The sequence below is a fragment of the Triticum aestivum genome, chromosome 1A (genome assembly GCF_018294505.1).
Source record: "Triticum aestivum cultivar Chinese Spring chromosome 1A, IWGSC CS RefSeq v2.1, whole genome shotgun sequence".
NCBI lineage: Eukaryota > Viridiplantae > Streptophyta > Magnoliopsida > Poales > Poaceae > Triticum > Triticum aestivum.
Genome location: NC_057794.1, coordinates 420,391,979 through 420,417,480, shown reverse-complemented (window position 1 = coordinate 420,417,480; position 25,502 = coordinate 420,391,979). Strand labels below are relative to the sequence as shown.

The window sequence follows — 25,502 nt, the reverse complement described above, 5'->3', positions numbered from 1 at the left end:
TCATCTATGAGCAGTACAGTTTTTGTATAGTATTTTTAATTATAATTTTACAAATATTTGGATTAATTTAAATTATACAAACATTTTTATAATCCCTAAATATTTTTCATTACTTAGATCATAATATACATACAAATTTCTAAAAAAATCGAAGGTGCAAAATGGTCTTCGTTGATTCTTATAGCCCATTTGAGCTGGTAGACTCAGGAGCTCCAAATGAAGAGTTATTGAACGTAGTTACCTTCTGATGCAACAAGTGTCTTTTGGCGTGGCGGTTCACCTAAGGCGTGTTTGGTTGGGTGGCATTCGAATCCCTTGCCCTCCTATCATTCCTCAATACTGTTACTGATAAATGAGTCTCGCTTTGACTTTTTTGTGTAATTAAAAAAAATCTAAGGAGTTATTTGATTTTCTTTTACTCCTAACATATGGGCCGCTGTCATGCATGCAGGGTGTACGTCCAGTTACAGTAGAAAGGAACCATATTTGCATCAAACAACAAGTTAGATGATCATAAATCCGTATTTTATAAATTTTAATATCAAACGAAACATCGAGCGCAAGTTCTATAACTATCAATGATATTACCTTTTCTCCATTCACCTCTTCCTTCGAATTCCCAAACGGATGCGGACAAGCCTGGCATGTATATATGAAAAGAAAAGCACGTCCACCAATATCATCATGGCTACATATATGTCTCATCTTTATGGACGTGTTTAGTTGCCTGCATACACCTCGACTAGGCCTGCACGGAAAAAATTCGGCCTGTTTGGTTACTTGTATACACTGTTGGGCCTGCATAGCACAGAACTTAAAGCACTTATGGGCCCGTCTTGCTGAAAACGCTCAGATCGACAGTTTCTCGCGAGCCAGGCTGTAACACCCCGGTGTAATGATGCTACAATAACCCTTGGGGTTAAGCTAATCAGTTTGCTAAACAAGTGTTTGGTCATCATTGTCTTCTATCTCTTTCATTATTCCAGTTGAATTCAAATTCAAATTCTAGGTAAATTTCAAAATTGCTCAAACATGAAAACTGAAATGTTCATCATGTGGATAATATTCTTCTGGTAATATTGGTGGTGAACCAACTTTTTCCAATGTGTCTAAATGGCCTAAAATAGCTAAAGCTAAAAGTTAAAAAAAACATAGAAAAGGGAGAGAGAGAGAGCAAACTCCTCCCTGGACCGAACCCACCTGGGGCGGCCCACCTAACCCACTCCAACAGGCCGGCCCACTCCCCCCCATTCCCCCCTGGTCGCCTCCTTCCCCGCGCAGTGCTCCTCCGACCGAGCGGGACAGAGCGCGTCCGTCACCGTCCAACCACCTCGCCAGCCTCGCCGGGAGAGGATAAAGCCCCGACGCCTCGGGCTCCCCTCTCCCCTCCCACTTGCCCTACCGCCCCCACTCGCGCCAGTCCCTATCCCCCCCTCTCGAGCTCTCTCCCTCTCCTCCGAGCGCCATCGCCGCCGTTCTCTGTCGTCACCATGGCCACCGGCCACCCCGCGCCTCGCCAGCACGACCACGAGACGCGTCGTCCTCGGCTACACCCTCTGCACCAACCGGAGTGAGAAGGGAGCCACCACTGCGAGCCCGACGATCCCTTCTTCCTCCTACGGCTGTCTTCGTCTCCGACGCCGATTCGCCGCCGTTGGTCCTCCCCGAGCACACTGCCACCTCCCTACGGCTCCCGGTGAGCCACCGCGTCTTTCCCCTCTCTTTCCCGAACCTTTCCGCCGTCGTAGCCCCTCCTCCACGTCGAGCCTGAACGCGGTTCCGCGCGAGCTCGTCGCCGGCGTAGCCACGGCGACCATAGGGTCCCGTGCGTGCCACCATCGCGCTCACTGCACCGCGTAGGCCTCGTCTAGCCGCTTGGGTTGCCCGCAAGTGCACCCCAGCCCCGTTCCCGACGACGACCAAAGTCCGACGTCCGCCTCGCCGCTCGCCGTCGACGTCCCCGACCTCCGCAGCCTCTGCCACCACCCCAGATCGCCTCGACGTCGTCTTCTCGTTCGAACGAACCCGGTCGCGCTAAAAACGATGTCCCGTAGCGCCGTTTCCGTCGTGCACCCGTACACGCCCCCACCTCTGCTCATCGCTGGCGACGATTCCGACCAAGTCCGGCCGCGCTACCGCCACCACTCGACGCACGACACCGTCTGCGTTCGAACACACCTGGTTGGGTGTGAAACGGAGCCCTGTGCTCGTTTTCCGGCCGTCTCCGGTGAAGGGCCGCCGCGGGAGAGGCTCGCCGGAGCTCTCTCCGACACTGACCCGATGTGGCTCAGTGGGCCCCGCCCCTGGGTCGCTGACCAGTGGGCCCTGATGGCCCAGTTGACTACCAGTCAACTGCTGACTGGGCCGCCCAATGGCACTGACATGCGGGCCCCACTGCGAATTAAACTAATTAAATTGTTTTAATATTTAAAACTAATTAGTTTAGCTAACTAGTCTATGACAGGTGGGGTCCAGTAGCTAATTAACCTAGGTTTGTTAGTTTAATGCACTGTTAGACTAACAGCGGCTGACATGTGGGTCCTACTAGACCCACAGGTCAGGTTTAACCTGGTCAGCTGTCTGTTGACCTGCTAATGTCACTGTGACATCATGCTAACGTCATATATCATTTTTTGTAAATAAAATAAATCCAAAAAATAAGAAAATCTTTAGAAATTCATAGTAATTAAATCGTAGCTCGGATTAAAATGTTTTCTATATGAAAGTTGCTCAGAAAAATCCAACGAATCCGAATACGCGGTCCGTTCATCTGTCACATGCCCCTAGCATGTCGAACATGGACTTTCCCCCTCTTTTCCTCTGTCCGAAATCTGGCTAACGGCGGGAATTCATCCTCGGATGTTTATCCCCTCCGTCTGCAACGTGTAGTACTATGTTAGGGCAACCCTAGCTCTGCCCGTCGTCATGTTATGATTTGTGATGCTATGTTTGCTTTATATTTACTGTTTCTTCCCCCTCTTCTCTCCGATAGACCCCGAGACCGATGCCGCCCCTGTGATCGACTACGTTGACGACGACCCCTCCTTGCCAGAGCAACCAGGCAAGCAAATCCCCCTTGAGCATTCCGATATCGCCTATTTCTTTCCCTCTCATGCTTGCATTAGAACTGCTACTTCTTTCTGTATGACCCTACTCTGATGCATAGCCTGTTGTTGTTACCCGCTTTCATACCGTACCTGCTTATCCTAAACTGCTTAGTATAGGTTGGTTAGAGATCCATCAGTGACCCCACCTTGTCCCAGTTGCCTCGCTTTATGTTCGATGACTCGATCAACGTGATCGACGACCAGGCCCCGACACCGCACATCACCCCCTAGTTGTACGACTCTGCAGAGTTACCATCGAGTGCCGAGGGTGGAACCTCTTACATCACTCCTGATGATATCTCTGTAGTGTAGCTATACGATCGTGGTCATCGAGGGTGATTTCCTCCTTAACCACAACTGTTACGGCTCTGTCCTGCAACCCCTCAAGTGTGAACCTCGAGGGTGGATCCTCTTACATTCACCTTGATGATAACATCGAGTGGATTTCACCGAAGGTGATTCCTCGGGTTTTCCCCTTGGTGTTAGACACACAGTTACTATGGTTACTATGACTTTGCACTGAGCCATGTTAGTAAAGACGGGTCGGCCCTGAGGGGTACCCGCGCGAGCTTAATAGCGAGTGATGTGGAGTCGGGTTGACCTGGAGGGTGCCCGTGAGATACTTACGAGGCGTGGTTGGGCATTCTTAGCCCTTGCCACAAGTACTCGAGACGGGGCAATGGGGTCACATCTTTCGTGAGTCTCTGCTTGTTACCGCGCGTTCCTAATCTGCTACGATTTGGATATTTGATCCGAGGCGCCTCTGGCCCGATAGCACTAACCATCACGTGGGCATAGTATGGGCGTTCTGCGTCGTATGCATCAGCCGAAACTTAATAGACGTTAGCGACTGAGCGGCGCACGCCAGGTTGGACTGGTAAGCACCTACCTTATTGAAGGAGGTAGCTAGGCCTACTCACCGGCCGCGTACGCAACGTGCAGGAGTTCCCGGGGAGATGGCCCATGACCCCTGGGGGCATAGGTTTAGTCCGGCGTGCTGGCCTCTCTATTAAGCATAGGTCGGGTTGCGGCATATTGTTTGGCCGAGGCCGGGCATGACCCAGAAAAGTGTGTCCGGTCGGAGTTAATCTAGCATGGTGGGTAAGTTGGTGCACCCCTACAGGGAAGAAAACATCTATCGATAGCCTATCCTACGGTAACGGACACTTGGAGTTGTATCTCGATCGATACAACTAGAACTGGATACTTGTGCTGAGAACTGGATGGTGATGAGATTCGAAACGTGTTGACACTTGGATAGTATGGCTCTGGGATTGCTTTCTCACAGGGAGTCGAGAAAGGATCTCTGGCCGAGGTTGATAACATTACTGCTACTTTACTTTATACTACTCTACTCCCTCCTGTTGCTGCAAGATGGTGGTTTCCAGAAGATGTTAGTCTTCGATAGGCTAGGCTTTCCCCTTCCCTTCTGGCATTCTGCAGTTTAGTCCACAGATACAACCCATTTTCTTTGATACAGATGCATACTTAGTTTAGATCTAATGTAAGTATTGCAAGTACTTTGGATGAGTACTCATGGATGCTTTGCTACCACTTTTTTCCCATACCCGATTGTTGCGACCAGATGACGGATCCCAGGAGCCAGACAACGCCACTGATGACTACTACTACCCGAAGGATGCCTACTATTACGTGAAGACCGCAGACGACTAGGAGTAGTTAGGAGGCTCCCAGGCAGGAGGCCTCGCCTTTTCGATCGTTGTTGCTTTTGTGCTAGCTTTTTTAAGGCAAACTTGTCTAACTTATGTCTATACTCAGATATTATTGCTTTCGCTGACTCTTGTGTTTTCGAGCTTATGTATTCAAGCCCTCGAGGGCCCTGACTTGTAATATAAAGCTTGTATTATTTTAATTTGTGTCTATAGTTGTGTTGTGATATCTTCCCGTGAGTCCTTGATCTTGATCCTACACATTTGCGTGTATGATTAGTGTACGATCAAAGTGAGGGTGTCACACAGGCCGAGCCGAGCGCAAGCGAGTGGGCCTGCAAGAGTGAAGACGAGAGGGATGCGAGGTGATTACCTGAGGTCTTCTTCAACCTCCAGTAAGCTCCTATCTAATCTTCTCTTTCTGATCTACACAACGGTGCTTCGGTTCAAGGTAAGCTCTACACGAAAAAGATGCACCTTGATGCTACAGTTCCATTCAGGCGATCGGTTCGTAGTTTCATCGGCCGTAAATTCTTAATTTCGTCTTTTCGTTTGGAACTATTCTAGACGAATTTTGTCAGATTCATCACGCACGATCGATCGTTTGTAATTTCCTTTGACCAGCAGCCTAATCTCATAGTTCCTCACAACATTCATGTTGTAAATTTTTGATTTCGACGATCGTAGCTTCATCTCTTCTTGAGCAGCAGTGTACTGCACTGACGCCGTCATGTCGAGCTCTTCTGTCCTTTGCTCAAAGCCCTTCTATTTGTCCCTCTCAACGCCGACGCCCTTCCCCTTGATCTCCTTGCCCGCGTCCTACTACAGTAGAGCCGTTTCCGGCGTCGCTCATGTCGGCCTACTCTCCGTTGTCCTCCTACTGCACTGACGCTGCAATGGCACGCACACTGCAGTTCGTTGCGCCGCCGACGAGGTCGATCATCTTGGCCTCCTCTCTCTCGTCCCACTACACTGGAGTCGTTTCCGACGTTGATCATCTCGGCCTCCTCTCTCGTCCTACGGAACGGACGATACCATGGCACGAGCACTGCATTCTCCTCCTCTGTCCACTGTCTTTGCACGAGCACCGCAACTAGTTCGCCGACGGTGTCGCTCGCCGTGCCGCTGACGGGGTCGCTCGCCCACGACTCCATGCTCGTCATGTCGGACAGGGCGCCACGGCCACTATCCACCGCAGTCACCATGGTTCGACGCACACTGCATTTCTTCTCCCCCTTCCTCTGCTAGCTCTTAACCCTGTGTGCTAAGTGCAAGTGCTAGCTCTTAATCATACCCCATGCAGGCAACCAAACAAACTGTCAAAGTTGATCCCCTAATGCACGCAACCAAACAACTCGCAGATGTCGCATATGAGACTGTTTTTCCAGAGCCAGGCTGGGTTGAGATGTGTATGCAATGCAGGTATTATTCACTACTGCAACCAAACACGCCCTATGTGTCCACGCATGCCTGCTTGCAACGTCCGTGCCTTCCCGCCTTCACTCGGTTAGTTCGTCGTCGATTTGCTTGGGGCAATAGAAGCAGATGCGCTATTCTACGACGACGACGACAACGGCTCCGGCACGGGGGGCGCATTATCCTTTACCTTCTGTTCGTCAATGGGGTTGGCCTCCATGTGATTTTGTGGTGCTCTGCCCGGCCGATTCTCCCGCAAATAGCACACATGTTTACACCTTCTTACTGTCTCCACGAAAGAAATTTTTAATGCATTAAAGCAGAGATCCGGAAACACAAATGGTAAATATCATGTCACGTTGAGTACTAGAGATATTTCGAAACAATTAATATATGACACTGAATTTTTCATTGCACCACAAATGAAGGCGAAGAAACTTATTTTATTTAAGTAGTATAATATAGACGGCATAGAAACAAAGAGAGAATCCATAAGGCTGGACTAGCTCAATGAAAGTTCTCTGTTGGAACTGCATCCAACTTATTTCTACGGAAGCCTTTATAGAAAAAATCTAGGTTCCAGAATAAAAATCTATAAAACTCCTTTTGGGTCAAAAATTGGCCCTGCGAGTTCGGATGGACGAACAACCATTCTCATTCCCAAGTTGTTCTCACTCAGTATATGACACAATGTGAATTTATATAGGCCAAAATAAACTTAAGGGGTTTGTGAAGTCGGACAACTACAACGTTCTTTCCTCTAGGGTTTACCTAGAGTCCAACCGTTCCTCTGGCGGCGACGCCGGAGTCCACCACTAAACCCTACCTTCGATTGCTTGGTCCCTACCCGGCGATCGTGAGGCCTAGGGACTACACGTACGACCGCTCAACACCATGGCGAAGCCGACCTCGACGGAGGATCTGAGGGGAACGAAGGAAGGGCGGGTAGGGTTAGGGTTTGCAGATGGGAAGGGAGAGGTAGAAGGGATCAGCGGTGATGTACCGGCGTCAAGTAACACTACCACGGGTAAAGGCGATGATGTGAGGAGAGAAGAGGAGGAGGTGGATCCAGGCCGTGAGATCGAAGAGGATTGGGACAATATTGGCCATGACCCAGAGCTGGAGGATGCGTTCGAAGGGCTGAAGCTGTATGGAGAAGAGGAGGAAGATTTAGACCTCTCGGGTGAAGTAGATGATCTAATCAAGGAGGTGAGATGGTTATGTCTGTTTAGGGTTCATACTATGCGGCCGTTTAGCCATGCGGCGCTGCTAAACTCTTTGAGGAACGCATGGTCGTGTGCACAAGGAGTCACCTTCAATATCAAAGGGCCTAATTTGTTCCTAGCACAGTGCCATTGCTTGGGGGATTGGAAGAGGGTGATGGAAGGAGGGCCATGGCAATTCAGGAGAGATCCGGTTGTCATCGTTGAGTATGATGGATTCACAAACGTTGCTGAATACGCCCTAGACATGTATCCATTATGGGCTAGAATAAAAGGATTGCCGGATGGGTTAACGAGGAAGAAGGAATTGGCGGAGAAGGTTGCGAAGAAGGTGGGCTTGCCACCCTTTACGGTGGCTGTCAACGAAGGAAGGATCAACCCTTCGAGCTTTTTAAGAGTTAGGGTGTTTGTGGACGTTCATAAACCCTTGGTGAGATTTGTCCCGATTACATTGAAGGAGTACAAACGATACCCGGTGAGTTATGAGAAGCTACCGGATTTTTGCTTCTTCTGTGGGCGCATGGGGCATGTGGTGGAAGAATGTGGAGATGGAGTGCATGATCCAACAGAGTGTGAGTGGGGAGACTGGCTACATTGGAGTAATGAACAACCTATGGGGACTGCAGGGAAGGGACACAGGGGAGGTGGTGAAGCGGGGGTGCGGGGGGTAGAGGAAGAGGGGGAGCTGCAAGAGGGTTTGGAGGAGGATCTGGAAGTAGGGGAGGCATGGGTAACAGAGGGAGAGCCGCAATGAATAGCGGGGGCCGTGGGGGTGTTGGTCCATCCCCGGAAACAGGAGGAGTTGGAAGGGGAAATCAGGAGTATGCTGGCATGGAGGAGGATTTACGTGCAGCCCGTAAACGGTTGATTAACAGCGATGGCACAGTGGGCGTTCGAGGGCAACCGGTACCAAACTTAGCAGGCAAAGTCTCGAGCACAGTCCTGTTGCTAGAGGGAGGATCTACATCGGAGGTGGTAGAGGGTGGTTCTGTTACCACTCCTGGGAAAGTGCCAATTGCTAAGAGAAGAAAGCCAGGTGCCGATGATGAAAATATGGAAATGGATGTGGCGTCCATGGCGGCCTCCGCGACGGAGGGCCGCCGGGGCCAATGAATGTCATAAGTTGGAACTGTCGGGGAGGGGGGAATACCCGGACAGTTCGTGAGCTGGCGACAATCTCACAGTCGCATTCCCCCAACTTGGTCTTTTTGTGTGAGACGAGGCAAAAAGCAGATAAGATGAGGAGGATCTGTCGTCGGATTGGACTGAAGGGTTTTACGGGTGTTGATAGTAATGGTTTGAGTGGTGGACTTGCTTTGTTTTGGCATGAGGCGTATGAAGTGGAAATACTCGACAAGGAGGAACGATATATTGATGCCCTAGTGCGAGTGGCGGAGGGAGCAACCCAATGGAGGATTACATGCGTGTATGGTGAACCTAGAGTTGAGAACCGGCACCTAATGTGGGAGAAGCTGCAGCGTTTGAAGAATACAAATGATGCACCGTGGCTTGTGGTGGGTGATTTCAACGAGGCAATGTGGAGCTATGAACATATGTCTTCTGTCCCCAGGGCCGAGCCGCAGATGATTGCATTCAGAGATACTTTGGAAGTCTGTGGCCTTGTTGATTTGGGCTTTGTGGGGATTCCATTCACATATGATAACAAGAGAGGAGGGGCAAGTAATGTTCAAGTGCGCCTGGACAGGGCAGTGGCTACGAATGAATGGAGGAACTTGTTTGCATTCACGTCTGTGCTCCATGTACCATCGCCGTGCTCAGATCATGTGGTGGTGGTGTTGAAAACAGCTCCTGATCAAGGACCGTCGAGAGTGAAGCAGAGACGTTACGAGCTTTTTTGGGAGAGAGATGAGGCGCTACCTGAGGTCATCAAAGAGGCGTGGGAGGAGATAGGCAATGTGGAGAATCTGGCACAACTCCGAGAGGCACTATCAAAAACAATGGCAACCTTGGGGAAGTGGAGTAGGAAGTTTGGTAATGTAACTCGGGAGCTCGCAAAGGCCCGTTCTCAGCTGGATGAACTCATGCACATGAATGCGGATAGACAGGAGATAAGAAGGATTACAGATAAGATGAATGAGCTACTTTACCAAGAAGAAATGCTTTGGCTCCAGAGATCAAGAATAACTTGGTTGAAAGAAGGCGACCGTAATACCAAGTATTTCCAGAGTAAAGCTGTGTGGAGGGCGAGGAAAAACAAGATACGAGAGCTCACTGACAGTATTGGAGTTGTACATTCTGATCTTGCTACTTTGGAAACGTTAACAAATGATTATTTCCATAATATTTTTTCGGCTGATAATTCTCTTGATGCTTCACCAGTTTTGGATTTGTTGGATGAAAGGGTTTCGGCTGCTGATAATGTCAAGCTGTGTGAGGATTTTCCGGATAAGGAGATAGCGGATGCGCTGTTTCAGATTGGCCCGCTTAAGGCGCCGGGTCCAGATGGCCTCCCGGCTAGATTCTTTCAGCGCAATTGGAGCACGCTTAAGGATGGGGTGTTGAAGGCAGTCAAGGACTTTTTCCACACAGGAGTTATGCCGGAGGGGGTCAATTCTACATCCATCGTGCTCATTCCCAAAATCACAAATCCTACCAAGATATCGGACTACAGACCTATAAGCCTTTGCAACGTTATCTACAAAGTTATATCGAAGTGTTTGGTTAATAGGTTGAGACCCTTACTGGATGATCTTATTTCACCAGAGCAAAGTGCCTTTATTCCTGGTAGGTTGATCACGGATAATGCTCTTGTGGCCTTTGAGTGCATCCACTATACCAAACAAGAGAAGGATCCAACAAAGAGCTTTTGCACGTACAAGCTAGATCTGTCTAAGGCCTATGACAGGGTTGATTGGGTCTTCTTGAGGCAAGTGATGCAAAAGATGGGTTTTTCTCAGCGATGGGTTGACTGGATTATGGTTTGTGTCACGTCGGTGAGATACTCGGTGAATTTCAATGGAACCCTCTTGGAGTCGTTTGCACCCTCGCGTGGGCTTCGGCAAGGAGACCCCTTATCGCCATTCTTATTTTTGCTAGTGGCAGATGGACTTTCCTCTCTTCTGAGGAAGAATGTTGAGTCGGGAGATATTACTCCAGTGAAAGTGTGTAGAGGAGCGCCAGGTATATCACACTTGCTATTCGCGGATGATACTCTTCTGTTTTTTGAGGCTTCTAAAGTCCAGGCGGAAAAGATTAAATCATTATTGGATGTTTATGGCGCGGCTACGGGACAGAGCCTTAACTATGATAAGTGTTCCATACTCTTTGGAGATGCATGCCCAAGTATAATCCAGGAGGAAGTTAGAGCAGCGTTATTGGTTACTAGCCAGTTTTTTGAGGACAAGTACCTGGGGTTACTGACACCGGAGGGGAGGATGTCCAAAGGCCGCTTCCAAAACCTGCAGACACGGCTGACTAAACGCTTGATACAATGGGGGGACGGTCAACTGGCAAAGCCGGGGCGTGAAGTATTGATAAAGTCTGTAGCTCAGGCATTGCCTACATACATAATGGGTGTTTTCAAAGTGCCTTTTTCAGTATGCGATGATCTGACTCGCATGGTAAGAAATTTTTATTGGGGTTCGGCAAAAGGCAAAAGAAAAGTGCATTGGCGCAGGTGGGATTTATTGATGCAACCTAAGGCGAAGGGAGGTGTGGGTTTCCGAGATTTTTGGATGTTTAATCAAGCCTTGCTAGCGCGCCAAGCATGGAGACTTATAACTAATCCTGAAAGTTTGTGTGCTCAAGTTCTGAAAGCGAGATATTATCCGCGGGGCAGGCTGGATGACACAGTTTTCACGGGTAATGCGTCATCATCATGGCAAGCTATCAGTTATGGCCTGGAGCTTCTGAAGAAGGGGTTAGTTTGGAGAGTGGGCAATGGGAGGAGTATACGTGTCTGGAGGGATAACTGGATCCCCAGGCCCTTTTCTTATAAACTGATCTCCCCACAAGGAAGGTGTCGCATTCGTTTCGTGTCTGAACTGTTAGATCAGAACGGTGCATGGAATTTTGATCTGCTGAATGAGTACTTTGTCAGTGCGGACATACAAGAGATCGCAAAAATCAGACCATCTCCGAGACTGGAGGATGATGTCATAGCATGGGGACCAGGTAAGCATGGTGTGTTTACGGTAAAATCGGCTTACAATCTGGCCTTTGAAGAAGAGCACAGGGCCACGAGTGTTTCTTCCAGTTCGTCACCTTCAGGCCACAGAAAGTGTTGGGACTATGTTTGGAAAAGCTGGGCGCCGCCAACGGTCCGCAACTTTGATTGGAGATTAATCACGAATTCACTCCCTACTTGGCAAAGGAAACACAAAATCGGACTAGAGATCACGAGCATGTGTCAGGTTTGTGGAATGGAGGAAGAAGATAATTTCCATACCTTCGTCAAATGTCAATCTGGCCGAGACCTGTATCTTGCTATGGCCAAAGTATGGTGGATCCCAGAGATAGACTCCATCAGAAATAATGGGAAGGAATGGCTGTTTCATGTTCTGGAGCCGCTGAATGATGTAGGACAAATGATGGTCTTGATGACATTCTGGAGAAGTTGGTATGTGCGGAATGAAGTGGTACATAGCAAGCCTGCACCACCCATGGAGGCATCTGTTCGGTTCTTACGCAGCTATGTCGATACCCTGATTGGAACCAAACTTCATCCACAAGCAGATCCAGCGAAAGGCAAATCCCCAATTGTCTATGAGAGACCGATGCAATCTGTGGGTGTCCGTTGGGTTCCTGAGGAGAAAACATGGAAGGCTCCACAGATGGGATGGAGTAAACTCAATACCGATGGGGCGTTCAGTGCTGGTAACGCGGGGGCTGGAATGATCCTACGAGATCATAACGGGGATGTTAATTTCTCGGCGTGCAGGGTCCTGTACTCCTGTAGAGATGCTTTGGAGGCGGAGCTCTGCGCTTGCATGGAAGGTCTCTCACTTGCCCTCCATCGCAGCAATCTTCCGATAATGGTGGAAATGGATTCCCTTGAAGCTGTGACCATGATCGCATGTGAAGTAGTCGACCGCTCTCTCTATGCTTCCATTGTAAAGGAAATAAAGTACCTATTGTCGCTTAGACAATCTCGTATTATTCATATAGCTAGGGCTCAGAATAAGGCTAGTGATGCTTTAGCTTCGTTTGCTAGACTGCAGGGCAGGACCATGACCTGGTTAGGGGCTGGCCCAGATGAGGTGATGGAGATAGTATCTCTTGATTGTAAGGACTTATTGATTGAGTAATGCAAGTTTATTCACCACAAAAAAAAAAGTCGGACAACTACAAGTGGAAAAGATAAAATTATGTCTAAGAAAAAAAATTAGAGGGGATAAAACCCGTTCCAAAAAAGAAACTGAAAGTTGCAACATCTTGGTTGTTTGAGGCTTTCTAAAGTGTATTCCACCGAGGTGACCTTTGAGTTACAAAAATCACAAATATCAAACGACTAGAGAAACAAAAAATACATTCACTTGTTGCACAAGTGTCGTTAACTTATTTCGCAAAAAAAAGTATCGTTAACTTAGTGTAAAAAAAGTCGTTAACTTTGCTTAAATCACGATTTGTATAGATGCTAAATTCAAATTAGTGCGAGACGTACCACGATCGTTTGTGGAAGCAGGAGACGTCTCTTCCTCCTTGGTCTCCTCGGGTCTGGTCTCCTCCTTGATGAGTGCTACTACTGCTTCCTTCGCCTCATCGACCTTAGCCTCCTCCACCACCGGCGCCTCATCGGCCATGTTGGATTTCGGCAGCCCGCCCTCCTCCTTCAAAGGAGGTTGCGCCGCCTCGTCCACCGTGGCAGAAACTTCGTCACCGGTGACATCCTTCTTGACCGCCACCGCCTCCTCCTCCTTATCCTCGACGACGGCGACGGGCTTCTCGTCCGACGCCACCTCGACGACGTCGCCCTTGGTCTCGCCGGCCGACGGCTCCTTGGCGACGTCCTTGACGGCGACGGAGGTGTCGTCGGACGAGGAGGGGGAGGGCGCGTGGGAGGAGCGGTGGCTGGCGGACATGGTGGACTTCCTCCGGAAGAGCTTGCCGGCGCCGTTGGCGGCGGTGTTGCCGGTGGCCACGTCCTCTTTGGAGCCACCGCAACCCATGGCGCCCGGCGCTGGCGACGCCGACGGCGGAGGGAGGAGGTGAGGAGAGAAAGCAGCAAAGAGGGAGCAGAGGAACCGTCGGGCGGTCGAGCTCCAGGGAAGGGTCAGTGGAGCTGTGGAGGCGAGGAGAAGCCGCGGCGGCAGGTCCGGTTTTATATCGCCCTCCGCCCCCACGACCTTCTACGTGCGTGCGTGGCTGCTGCGTTTCATGCACGGGAAAGAAAAGTCAAGCCCGGAGCACGAAGGGGCACGACAGGTTCAGGAGGCCATGATGTCCAAACCAGAAGCCTTCTTTTTGTCTGAGTTGGGTTCTATATTTTGATTTTGATAACATTTCCAGCCTAGTTTTGTAACGGCTGACAGGTGACAACCTGCCGTTTGCCCTAGAGAAACTCCGCCGGCCAGCTCGCCGGAATTCTGTTGGTTTAGTTGCCACCAGCTTGTCGTTTGCGTTTTCTCGAATGTTTATTGTTCCCCGGCGATTGAACTTCATTGGCCGGCAAGTGGCCAGGACAGACGATTGGACGTGTTTAAACAAGACAAGAAGCAAAGCTTGTGTTCGTGGCAACAAAGTAATAGTGCATCCCAACGATTGATTGTCCCAATTGACTACATCCATGCATAAACTTTTCTGATTTTGTTTCTCCTCTGATAAGAACAATTATACTAACCATTGGTAGCCTCCGTGGCAAACATATCTTTTCCAAGTTATATATACACAGTCCTCAAAGTTAAACTGGTCTATGCACTCCGGTGATTAGTGTCCTCAGCAAGGAGCGAGTACTCCCTCAATAAAATAGTGATGTGAACGTTTTTATATTAATTTATGAAGGAAGTAATTATTAATTAATGACATTTTTTTACGAATACGCTTTAGAGCGTATCTTTCCATTGATAGGTAGAAGAAAATAAAGGGTTGCAACCTCAATCCATATACACTAGCAGGCGTTGACGAAGCTACAAAGGAGCAGAAGAAGAGGGGGTTGCTCAGCCCCAAAACAACACGGTCAGGTTACAAGGATGATCGATGCTAATCCTACAGCTCCAGCTCGTCCCAGCGCCGGGCCTCGTCCTTGATGCTCGTGAGTAGCTGGGCATGGGAAGGCTGCGCATTGTCGAAGATGATTGCGTTAACTAGAGTGAAGTGGCGATCCGAAGTGATGAAGTGGCGATCATAAGAGACAACCAGAGAAGGATTCAACTCCGAGGCATCGCGTCAATGTGCCGGTGCATCAGGTGGAGTGGCACTGGCAGCACCGCCCGACATGAACGCCCTCTGGAACTCGGCGTTCTTCTGGGCCGGCCCTGCGCTGATGCTTATCAACCTCACGGACCTTAAGGACGACGACGACGCCTAAGGCAGCGCGCCGCCTCGTAGTTTAGTTTGTTTTTTAATTTTTATTAATACAAATGTGGACGCGCGGACTCTCGCCGGACTTCGTGACTGACTTTAATGTTTAATTAATGCATGCTTTTTTTTTCTCACGCCGTCAAATATGGGTCGGGCCAGCGGTGGGCATACGCACCAACCCAAACACAAAAGTGGACGTTTGTGTTCATCTGACCGACCCAAACGAACAAAATCGCCGTCCGCGGCCCGTTGAAGTTGCTCTAAGCTCAGATGCAGTGCAACCACCAACCAGGCTCTTTGTCGATATCTCCAACAGACCAGTTATTAGACTCACAGGTGCAGCAGGTAAGCTAGTGACACGCCGAGCATCGCTGTGTACGCCACAAACAGCGCCGGGAAGCCCGCTTGGGTCCGTGGATCGCCCATCCTTTTGAAGAACAACTACATAGTAAGACGTGCAAACCGTCAGAGAAAGTAAAGAGCAGCTAGTAGCAGTGGCAGCCCTTTGCAACAGGGTATGTAGTGTTTCAGTTTATCTTTAAAGTTTGAGCTATAACGAATATATGACAAATGAGAACATGTAACATGTTGTCTAAGAAAAGTGTATATCAAGAATGAAGATGAGATCTTACCATTTCATGCCGCAACTTATCCCGTTCCTGGATGGTAGTTCTGGCTTCTTCCCTCAGTTTTATGATCAAATTTTCAGCCTGTAAAAAAGGAGAATGCAACAAACGAAATGATCCAAGAGTGTCCACAGAACTGATTCAAACTATCCCATACAAAACTGCCACTTCACCTCTTTTAATTTTTCTTCAAGATAAGGAAGTTCTGACTTCATATTCTGAACATCTTCAACCTGATACGATTAATGAATAAGTTAACCAGCAGACTACATAGTAAATGCAAAGGTGAAGATAAAATACACTTTTGAGGAAGAAGTAATCAGGACTCCCTCCGTTACGAAATGTAACATGTTTTTTGATACTAGTAAATTTTAGCACACTTCAATTCACTTGATACTTGCACAACAAAACACTCTGTTAATTAAATAATTTTATTTATGGGTGAACGTCACACATTAAAGTTGGTTTTATAACACTGCGAATGCTACTTCTTCAAGTGTTCGGAGAAAAATGAGGTCTCGCGACCCCGAGGGCGACTCAGCGCCCGCGGCCCCGCCGCCGGAGCTCCTTCCCACACTTGCTCCGCCCGTGGCGGCTCCGACCACTGCCTCCCCCATCCCCTCCTCGCCCCCGGTGCCTGCTCCGGTGCTCCGGTGGGTTGATCTCGCGGAGATGGATGATGAGGCCGCCGGCCGTCCGGTGGTGCGCAGGGATCCCCCGGCCCGTCCTGCTGTGACCCGCCTGGAGCGCAAGCTGCCGCCTCGGGGTGGCAGCTCCGACGGCCGCGCGCGGTCGCGCGGACTCGCCGTGGTGGCCTTCCTGCCGACGCCTCGGAAAAAGGGCCCCTTGGGATCCCGGACCGCTCGCCGCTGCCGCGCTCAGGCATGGGGTGTCGCGGGGCGGTCCGACCAGGGTCAGGCGTGTCTCTCATGGCGCTTCGCAGGTCCCGTCGCCACCGTCGACCAGACCGAAATTCCTCTGCACCGCCCGTCCGCTGCTCCGGCAAGCCACCCGCCCATCGTGCGTCGGTCCCCTTTTCGACCGTTTATCGCGTCGTTTGGCTCATCGGCACTCCGCTTCTCGCCCCATCTCGTTCCCCGCCTACCATGGCCCGACCCTCCTTCTCCGTAGGTGTCGGCACCGGCTGCGGCAGGGGTGGCGGCGCTAGGGGAAACCCTCGAGCTGGGCCGTCTCCAGATGGGCCAGTCACGACCCGGGCCTTGCGCGATCTTGCGGGCCGAAGTCAGCCCGTTCTGGGTTTCCCCGCTGGGGGCCTTTACTGGGTCAGCCCGCTCGGGCGGCCCCTCGGTTTGGCCCCCAGCCGGCTTCCCTCGACAGCCATCCACGCACCAGTCCCCCGCCTCCGACTTCAAAACCCTACCGTGCGCGCCAGCTCCGCCTCCCTTCCTCGCACCCCCTCCGCCGACCTCGCCCACGGCCATGCCGCGCGAGTGGGGCGACGCGGAGCAGCGCCCCAAGCAGCGCTCCGACGACCGCTGGGATGCCGCAAGGCCATCACTCGATGCCGCGCGCCACGAAGCTGACTTGCGCTGGCAGCTGACAGCCTGATACGTCTTCAACGTATCTAGTTTTTCTCACGCTTTTCCTCTTGTTTTGGACTCTAATTTGCATGATTTGAATGAAACTAACCACAGACTGCCGCTGTTTTCAGCAGAACTACCATGGTGTTGTTTTTGTGCAGAAATAAAAGTTTTCGGAATGGAACGAAACTTTTTGAGGATTTTTTATGCCAACAATAAGAATTTCTGGAGCCAGGACCCACCGAAGAGGGGCCCCTAGGTGGGCACAAGCCACCAAGGTGCGCCCCCTCTCTTGGCGCGCCCAGGTGGGTTGTACCCACCTGGTGGCCCCGCTGATGACCCCCTGATACTATAAATTCACATTATTTCAGAAAAAATTCAAGGAGAAAGAATTATCGCGATCCACGTGACGGGGCCGCCGCCAAGCCCTGTTCTTCCTCGGGAGGGCAGATCTGGAGTCCGTTTGGGGCTCCGGAAAGGGGGATCTTCGTTCTTCGTCATCACCAACCAATCTGCATCGCCAATTCCATGATGCTCCCCACCGGGAGTGAGTAATTCCTTCGTAGGCTCGTTGGTTGGTAAGGAGTTGGATGAGATTCATCATGTAATCGAGTTAATTTTGGTAGGGCCTGATCCCTAGTATCCACTATGTTTTTAGATTGATGTTGCTATGACTTTGCCATGCTTAATGCTTGTCACTTTGGGCTCGGGTGCCATGATTTCAAATCTGAACCGTTTATGAATTCATCATTATATCAATGGTTTAGATCCGATCTTGCAAGTTATAGTCACCTACTACAGTTATGATCCGGCAACCCCAGAGTGACAACAACCGGGCCCACTCCCGGTGATGACCGTAGTTTGAGGAGTTCATGTATTCACTATGTGTTAATGCTTTGTTCCAGTTCTCTATTAAAAGGAGGCCTTAATATCCCTTAGTTTCCAATATGGACCCCGCTGCCACGGGAGGGTAGGACAAAAGATGTCATGCAAGTTCTTTTAATAAATTTAATAAAGCACGTATGACTATTTACGAAATACATGCCTACATTATATCGATAAACTGGAGCTAGTGCCATATCGCCCTAGGTTATAACTGCCTCATGATGAATATCATCCAACAAGTCACCGATCCAATGCCGACGAACTTTTCATTATTGTTTCTACTAAGTTACTATTGCTATCATCATTGTTACACTTGTTACAAATTACTGCTATCACTATTACTGTTACCGTTGCTGCTGTCACTACTATCAAAACTGTCAAACTACTTTGCTACTGATCACTTTGCTGAAGATAATTAATCTCCAGGTGTGGTTGAATTGACAACTCAACTGCTAATACCTTCAAATATTCTTTGGATCCCCTTGTGTCGAATCTATAAATTTGGGTTGAATACTCTACCCTCGAAAACTGTTGCGATCCCCTATACTTGTGGGTTATCAAGACCTTTTTCTGGCGTCGTTGCCAGGGGTCATAGATATATTTGTTGAGTCACTTGGGATTATTATCATATTATCACTATGAAAAATCTGAAGGATCCAAAGACTAAGATTTATCCCTCAAAGACGAGGGGAGGTAAGGAACTGCCATCCAGTTCTGCTTTAGATTCACCTTCTGTTATGAGTAAACTTGCAACACCACCACATGCTATCAATTCTGATATGTCGCAAGTTATTGATGATGCTACTTCTACTATGAATGATGCTTATGATGATGCTAGTACCTTGCTTGATAATGATGATGTGCGACTTGGTGAATTTCTTGATAAACAAATTGCTAAAGTTATACAACATGATGTTGTTGAATCTGATGATGAGCTTGAAACTGAAACTCCTGACACACCTGCTAGAAATAGCCTTCCTAGATATGAATTGCCTAAGATACCGGAAGGTTATGTTATGAGTGAAGAAGAAACTAGAGATATTCTTGCTTGCAATGATAGACATGATCTAGAGAAATTACTACAAAAAGTATAAAGAAAATTCTCTGAATGCTAGAATGAAATGTGATCCTAAGTTTGCCACTTCACCTATCTGTATTGCTGATAAGGATTATGAATTCTCTGTCGACCCAGAGTTAATTACTTTGGTTGAATCTGATCCTTTCCATGGTTATGAAACTGAAACTGTTGTGGCACATCTTACTAAGTTGAATGACATAGCCACTCTTTTTACACATGATGAGAAAACTCATTATTAATTTATTCTCACATTATTTCCTTTCTCATTAAAGGGTGATGCTAAAGCTTGGTACAATACTCTTGCTCCTGGTTGTGTGCGTAGTCCCCAGGATATGGTTTATTACTTCTCTAAAAAATATTTTCCTGCTCATATGAAACAAGATGCCTTATAGGAAATATTTAACTTTGTGCAAACTAAAGAAGAGAGTCTCCCACAAGCTTGGAGGAGGCTTTGCCAGTTGCTTAATGCTTTACCTGATCATCCTCTTAAGAAAAATTAAATACTTGATATCTTCTATAATGGACTAACCGATGCTTCTAGGTACTTCCTAGATAGTTGTGCTGGTTGTGTTTTCAGGGAACGAACTGTTGGACAAGCTAAAGAATTATTGAATAACATATTGAAAAATTATGATAATTGGACTATTCCTGAACCCACTCCTAAGATGAGGGGTATATTATATCTCAGTCCCGAAGATATGCAAGAGGCAAAGAAATCTATGAAGGAAAAATGTATTAAAGGTGAGGATGTTAAAAAATTACCTCTTATTGAAGAAATACATGGGCTTAATACACCACCAATGCCTAAGGTGGTAGAGGTAAATTCTCTTATGAAGTTTAATGATAATGATAACCCTCACAATATGCATCCTAGTCAATGCCTTTATGAGTTTGAAAACTATATTAGAAAACAAGATCATTTCAATGCAAATGTTATGAAACAATTGAAATATAATTCTCATATGATTGCTTGCTTGAGTGACTTGTTATTTAGAATATCAAATGATGTTAGAGGTGTTGGAAAGCATGCTTCTATGGTTCCAACTCAACTAGAACAAGTTGCTAAATCTCAAAGGGAATTGCTTGATGAAATGAATCATAATATGCATGACTTTGTTGTTAGAGTTGCAACTAGAGGAGGTAAAATGACTCAGGAATCACTTTATCCTGAGGGACACCTTAAAGAATTGAACAAGATTTACAAAGAGCTAACACTAGTGCACCTAGTCCTTCTAGGAAGAAAAATAAAAATAAAAATTATAGGACTTCACACACTCCTAGTGAACCTGAAATAGAAAAACCTCCTGATAATGAAAACGAAGTTTCTATATCTGATGATGAAACTCAATCTCGTAATGAACACTCACCTAATGAAAAAGATAATGATGAGGTTCATGATGACTCTCAACCCAACAATGATAAAGAACCAGATAATGATGTTGAGATAGAACCACCTGTTGATCTTGATAACCCACAACCTAAAAATAAAAGATATGACAAAAGATACTTTGTGGCTAGGAAACACGGTAAAGAAAGAGAACCATGGGTTCAAAACCCTATGCCTTTTCCACCCAAGTCAACTAAAAAGAATGATGATGAAGAATTTGAGTGCTTTGTTGAAATGCTAAGGCCAGTCTTTTTGCGTACTCGCTTGACCGATATCCTTAAAATGCCTCCTTATGCAAAGTATATGAAAGACAACATCACAAATAAGAGGAAAATACCGAAAGCTGAAATCTCCACTATGCTTGCTAATTATACTTTTAAAGATGGAGTACCTAAAAAACTTGGGATCTGGGAATACCAACTATACCTTCCTCTATCAAAAAGAATTATGTGAAAACTGCTTTGTGTGATTTAGGAGCTGGTGTTAGTGTTATGCCTTTCTCTCTATATAAAAGACTTGAATTGAATAAACTCACACCTACTGAAATATCTTTGCAAATGGCTGACAAATCAACTGCCATACCTATTGGTATCTGTGAGGATGTGCCCGTTGTTGTTGCTAATGTTACTATTTTGACTGACTTTGTTATACTTGAGATGCCCGAGGACAACAACATGTCGATTATCCTTGGTAGACCCTTCTTGAATACTGCATCGGTGTTATAGATTGTAATAAAAGCAAGGTCACTTTTCATATCAATGGTAATGAGCCTACGGAGCACTTTCCGAAGAAACAATTCCAAATGAATGGTATTAATGTTATTGAAAAATCTCCAACAATCACTATTGGAAGCTTTCAAACACCTCTGCCTACTGTCAAAAAGAAATATGAAATGCTTATTGTTGGGGAAATGCATATCCCCATTGAGGTAACTTAGTGATTTACGAAAGTTCTTCGGTTTCATGCCAACTGAAAGTGGTTGTTACTACGACTTGACCAACCTTATTAATGAATCATTTTTCAAATGGTATGAAGTTGATGAATTTAGCAAGCACTACTTTCTGTCCCTACTTTTTATTCTCTATTTTTATTAGTTAAATAAAATAAAATGCCATGTTTTGTCTGTTTTCTGAATTTCCCGTATAATAAAAAATGACGGATACGTCTTCGACGTATCTACTTTTCCAAACACTTTTGCCCTTATTTTGGACTCTAACTTGCATGATTTGAATGAAACTAACCCAGACTGACGTTGTTTTCAGCAGCCATGGTGTTATTTTTGTGCAAAAATAAAAGTTCTCAGAATGACCTGAAAATCCACGGAGACACGTTTTGGAATTTATAAAAAATACTGGCCAAAGAATCAACATCAGGGGGCCCACACCCTGGCCACGAGGGTGTAGGGCGCCCTAGGGCACGCCTCCCTGCCTCATGGCCCCCCTGAGACTCCACCGACCTCAACTCCAACTCTATATATTGACGTTCGGGTAGAAAAAAATAGGAGAGAAGGATTCATCGCGTTTTACGATACGGAGCCGCCGCCAAGGCCTAATCTTCATCGGGAGGGCTGATTTGGAGTCCGTTCGGGGCTCTGGAGAGGGGAATCCGTCGCCATCATCATCATCAACCTTCCTCCATCACCAATTTTATGATGCTCATCGCCGTGCGTGGGTAATTCCATCGTAGGTTTGCTGGATGGTGATGGGTTGGATGAGATTTACCATGTAATCGAGTTAGTTTTGTTAGGGTTTGATCCCTAGTATCCATTATGTTCTAAGATTTATGTTGCTATGACTTTGCTATGCTTAATGCTTGTCACTAGGGCCCGAGTGCCATGATTTCAGATCTGAACCTATTATGTTTTCATGAATATATGTGAGTTCTTGATCCTATTTTGCAAGTCAATAGTCACTTACTATGTGTTATGATCCGATAACCCCGAAGTGACAATAATTGGGACCACTCCCGGTGATGACCGTAGTTTGAGGAGTTCATGTATTCACTAAGTGTTAATGCTTTGGTCTGGTACTCTATTAAAAGGAGGCCTTAATATCCCTTAGTTTCCAATAGGACACCGCTGCCACGGGAGGGTAGAACAAAAGATGTCATGCAAGCAGTGGCGGACCCACGAATTAAAGTTAGCTGGGGCGAACATTTAATGTCTAATTTTTTTGGGTACAAATGCCACTCTATTCAACCAAAACTCATAGCATTCAACAACAAAAGAATAAAAAAGCTCTTAAAAACTAGTAAACTGCTAACGTGGACTACTATCGCTTGAAATGTTCACTTAGGGAATCTCCAACACTGACCCGCAAATTCCTCGGGTATGTCCGTTTTTTGTGTTTGGACGTGGTCCGCGTATATAATATGGAAGGGAGCCATCCAACACTAATTACAAAGTATCCGGCTAGGAGGAGAAAAAGTAGATGGGGACCATACATGTGGTGAGATAGAGCAGTGCTACGCAGCCGACGTGTTTCCGCCCGATTCGTGCACGATAGTAACTAATCACCGTTAGATGAAATCCATCAATAAATATGGAACGTGAGATCCTAGCATCGTCCACGTGAGGTCCATAAAACATTGTGTGTGAAGCTATTCCGGGTGGGATATTGTGGTGTGTCCAGTTGAGAGGAGACAGAGAAGAGGTGACCATGCATGTGCAGAGAGAGAGAGAGAGAGAGAAGAGAGTAGGACCACGCGAAGGCTTTTGGTTGATCAAAAGATGTCCGGAGGAATAGCTCCTTAGGTTTGTCTCCACTATGCCGAAAAATGAACGTCTGGATCACTTTACGGACCGATGCAAGACTGCGTTGGATTCTAAAAGTGAACAAAAGTGTCTGATTAGACATATATCGGAGTTTTGCAGGTCTCCCTTGGAGATGCCCTTAAGCCACAATATGATCCTATAATTCTAATTTTGGAATAAGACCTACAAAATTATGAATATGATGAGAGTTGTATATATGGTCATAGATCGTGAGGGGGACGCTCAATGCGGTTTGTGGGTCGATTGGGGATCCTTTTTCTGTTTGACAATGAAAGGAAAGGAGAGATCGATTGGGCTAAGATGTTGTCTGTTTGGGCCTGTAGGCGGTAGTAGCCCAGTCCAGCCTACCGAACCAGCCCAAGTCTCTTTCTCCCTCACGTACCCCTTCGACCGCTAAAAAGGAAACAGAGAAGAGCGACACTGCTTTGTGAATTCTGAAACAGAGAAGAGCGGTGCCGCAGCCCGCAGATCGGCAGATGTGTAGGTGGGGGCGATTCTCCGCTGCCGGCGACCCGGGGCGGCCGCCCCAGCTCGCCCCAACGGTGGGTCCACCACTGCATGCAAGTTCTTTCCATAAGCACGCATGACTATATTCGGAATACATGCCTACATTACATTGACGAACTGGAGCTAGTTCTATATCACCCTATGTTATAACTGTTGCATGAGGAATCGCATCTGACATAATTATCCATCATTGCTCCATTGCATATGAGCTTTTCACATATTGATCTTTGTTTAGTTACTTTTCCGTTGCCACTGTTACGATTGCTACAAAAACTGCTACTGTTACTTTTGCCACCGTTACCGTTACTTCCATACTACTTTGCTACTAAATACTTTGCTACAAATATTAAGTCTTTCAGGTGTGGTTGAATTGACAACTCAACTACTAATACATGAGAATATTCTTTGGCTCCCCTTGTGTCGAATCAGTAAATTTGGGTTGAATACTCTACCCTCGGAAACTGTTGTGATCCCCTATACTTGTGGGTTATCAAGACAATTTTCTGGCGCCGTGAGCATAGCTCTATTCTTTGAGTCACTTTGGATTTATATCTGTTGATCACTATGAGGAACTTGAAAGATGAAAGAACCAAGATTTTTTCCTCAACTACGAGGGGAGGTAAGGAACTGCCATCTAGCTCTGCACTTGATTCACCTTCTGTTATGAGTAAATTTGCGACACCTACACTTGTTATTGATTCTGATATGTCGCATGTTATTGATGATGCTACTTCTGCTATGCATGATGCTTATGATGAAACTACTTCTATGCTTGATAATACTGTGCCATTAGGTGAATTTCTTGATGAACAACTTGCTAGGTTTAGAGAGAATGAAACTATTGAAATAGATAATATTGATGAAAGTGATGATGAAGATTCTCCCCCTAGATATGAATTGCCTGATGTGCCTGAGGGTTATGTTATGGATGAAGAAACTGCTAGAGACCTTTTAGCTTGCAAAGATAGATATGATCTTAAGAAACTGTTAGCTAAGTTGAAAGAAAAGTCTTTGAATGCTAGAATGAAATATGACCCTGCTTTTGCTACTTCACCTATCTGTATTTCTAATAAGGATTATGATTTCTCTGTCGATCCTGGGTTAATTACTTTGGTTGAATCTGATCCTTTTTATGGCTATGAATCTAAAACTATTGTGGCACATCTTACTAAATTGAATGATATAGCCACCCTATTCACTCATGAGGAAAAAAATTCATTACTACTATATCCTTAAATTATTTCTGTTCTCATTAAAGGGTGATGCTAAAACATGGTTTAATTCTCTTGCTCCTAGTTGTGTGTGTAGTCCCCAAGATATGATTTATTACTTCTCTGCTAAATATTTCCCCGCTCATAAGAAACAAGCTGCCTTAAGGGAAATATATAATTTTGTGCAAATTGAAGTAGAGAGTCTCCCACAAGCTTGGGGGAGGCTTCTCCAATTACTTAATGCTTTGCCTGATCATCCTCTCAAGAAAAATGTAATACTTGATATCTTTTATAATGGACTAACCGATGCTTCCAGAGACCACCTGGGTAGTTGTGCTGGTTGTGTTTTCAGGGAAAGAACTGTTGAGCAAGCTGAATTGCTATTGAATGATATATTGAGTAATGATAATGATTGGACACTTCCTAAACCAACTCCTAGGCCAACTCCAAAGAAAATGGGTATTCTATTTCTCAGTCCTGAAGATATGCAAGAGGCAAAGAAATCTATGAAAGAAAAGGGCATTAAAGATGAAGATGTTAAGAATTTACCACCTATTGAAGAAATACATGGTCTTGATAACCCGACACATGTAGTAAAG

At 46.8% G+C, this 25,502-nt stretch overlaps 1 protein-coding gene across 1 annotated transcript; it reads right to left on the bottom strand.

Annotated features, from left to right (window-relative positions):
- Nucleotides 1-6,332: 6,332 nt before the first annotated feature.
- On the bottom strand, nucleotides 6,333-13,647 carry LOC123187123 (gelsolin-related protein of 125 kDa-like). Its single transcript, XM_044598928.1, has 2 exons — nucleotides 13,040-13,647; nucleotides 6,333-6,478 (listed from the first exon to the last, which is right to left on the bottom strand). The coding sequence occupies exons 1-2, from the start codon at nucleotides 13,542-13,544 to the stop codon at nucleotides 6,333-6,335; spliced, it is 651 nt and encodes a 216-aa protein (XP_044454863.1). The 5' UTR covers nucleotides 13,545-13,647.
- Nucleotides 13,648-25,502: the final 11,855 nt, after the last annotated feature.

Bases quoted from the DNA above. Each gene is read 5' to 3' on its own strand.
- LOC123187123 (XM_044598928.1), bottom strand. From the start codon at position 13,544: ATGGGTTGCGGTGGCTCCAAAGAGGACGTGGCCACCGGCAACACCGCC. The intron at 6,479-13,039 runs GTACGTCTCGCA...TCGTGGAGACAG, and splicing joins TGCTTCCACAAACGATCGTG to TAAGAAGGTGTAAACATGTG.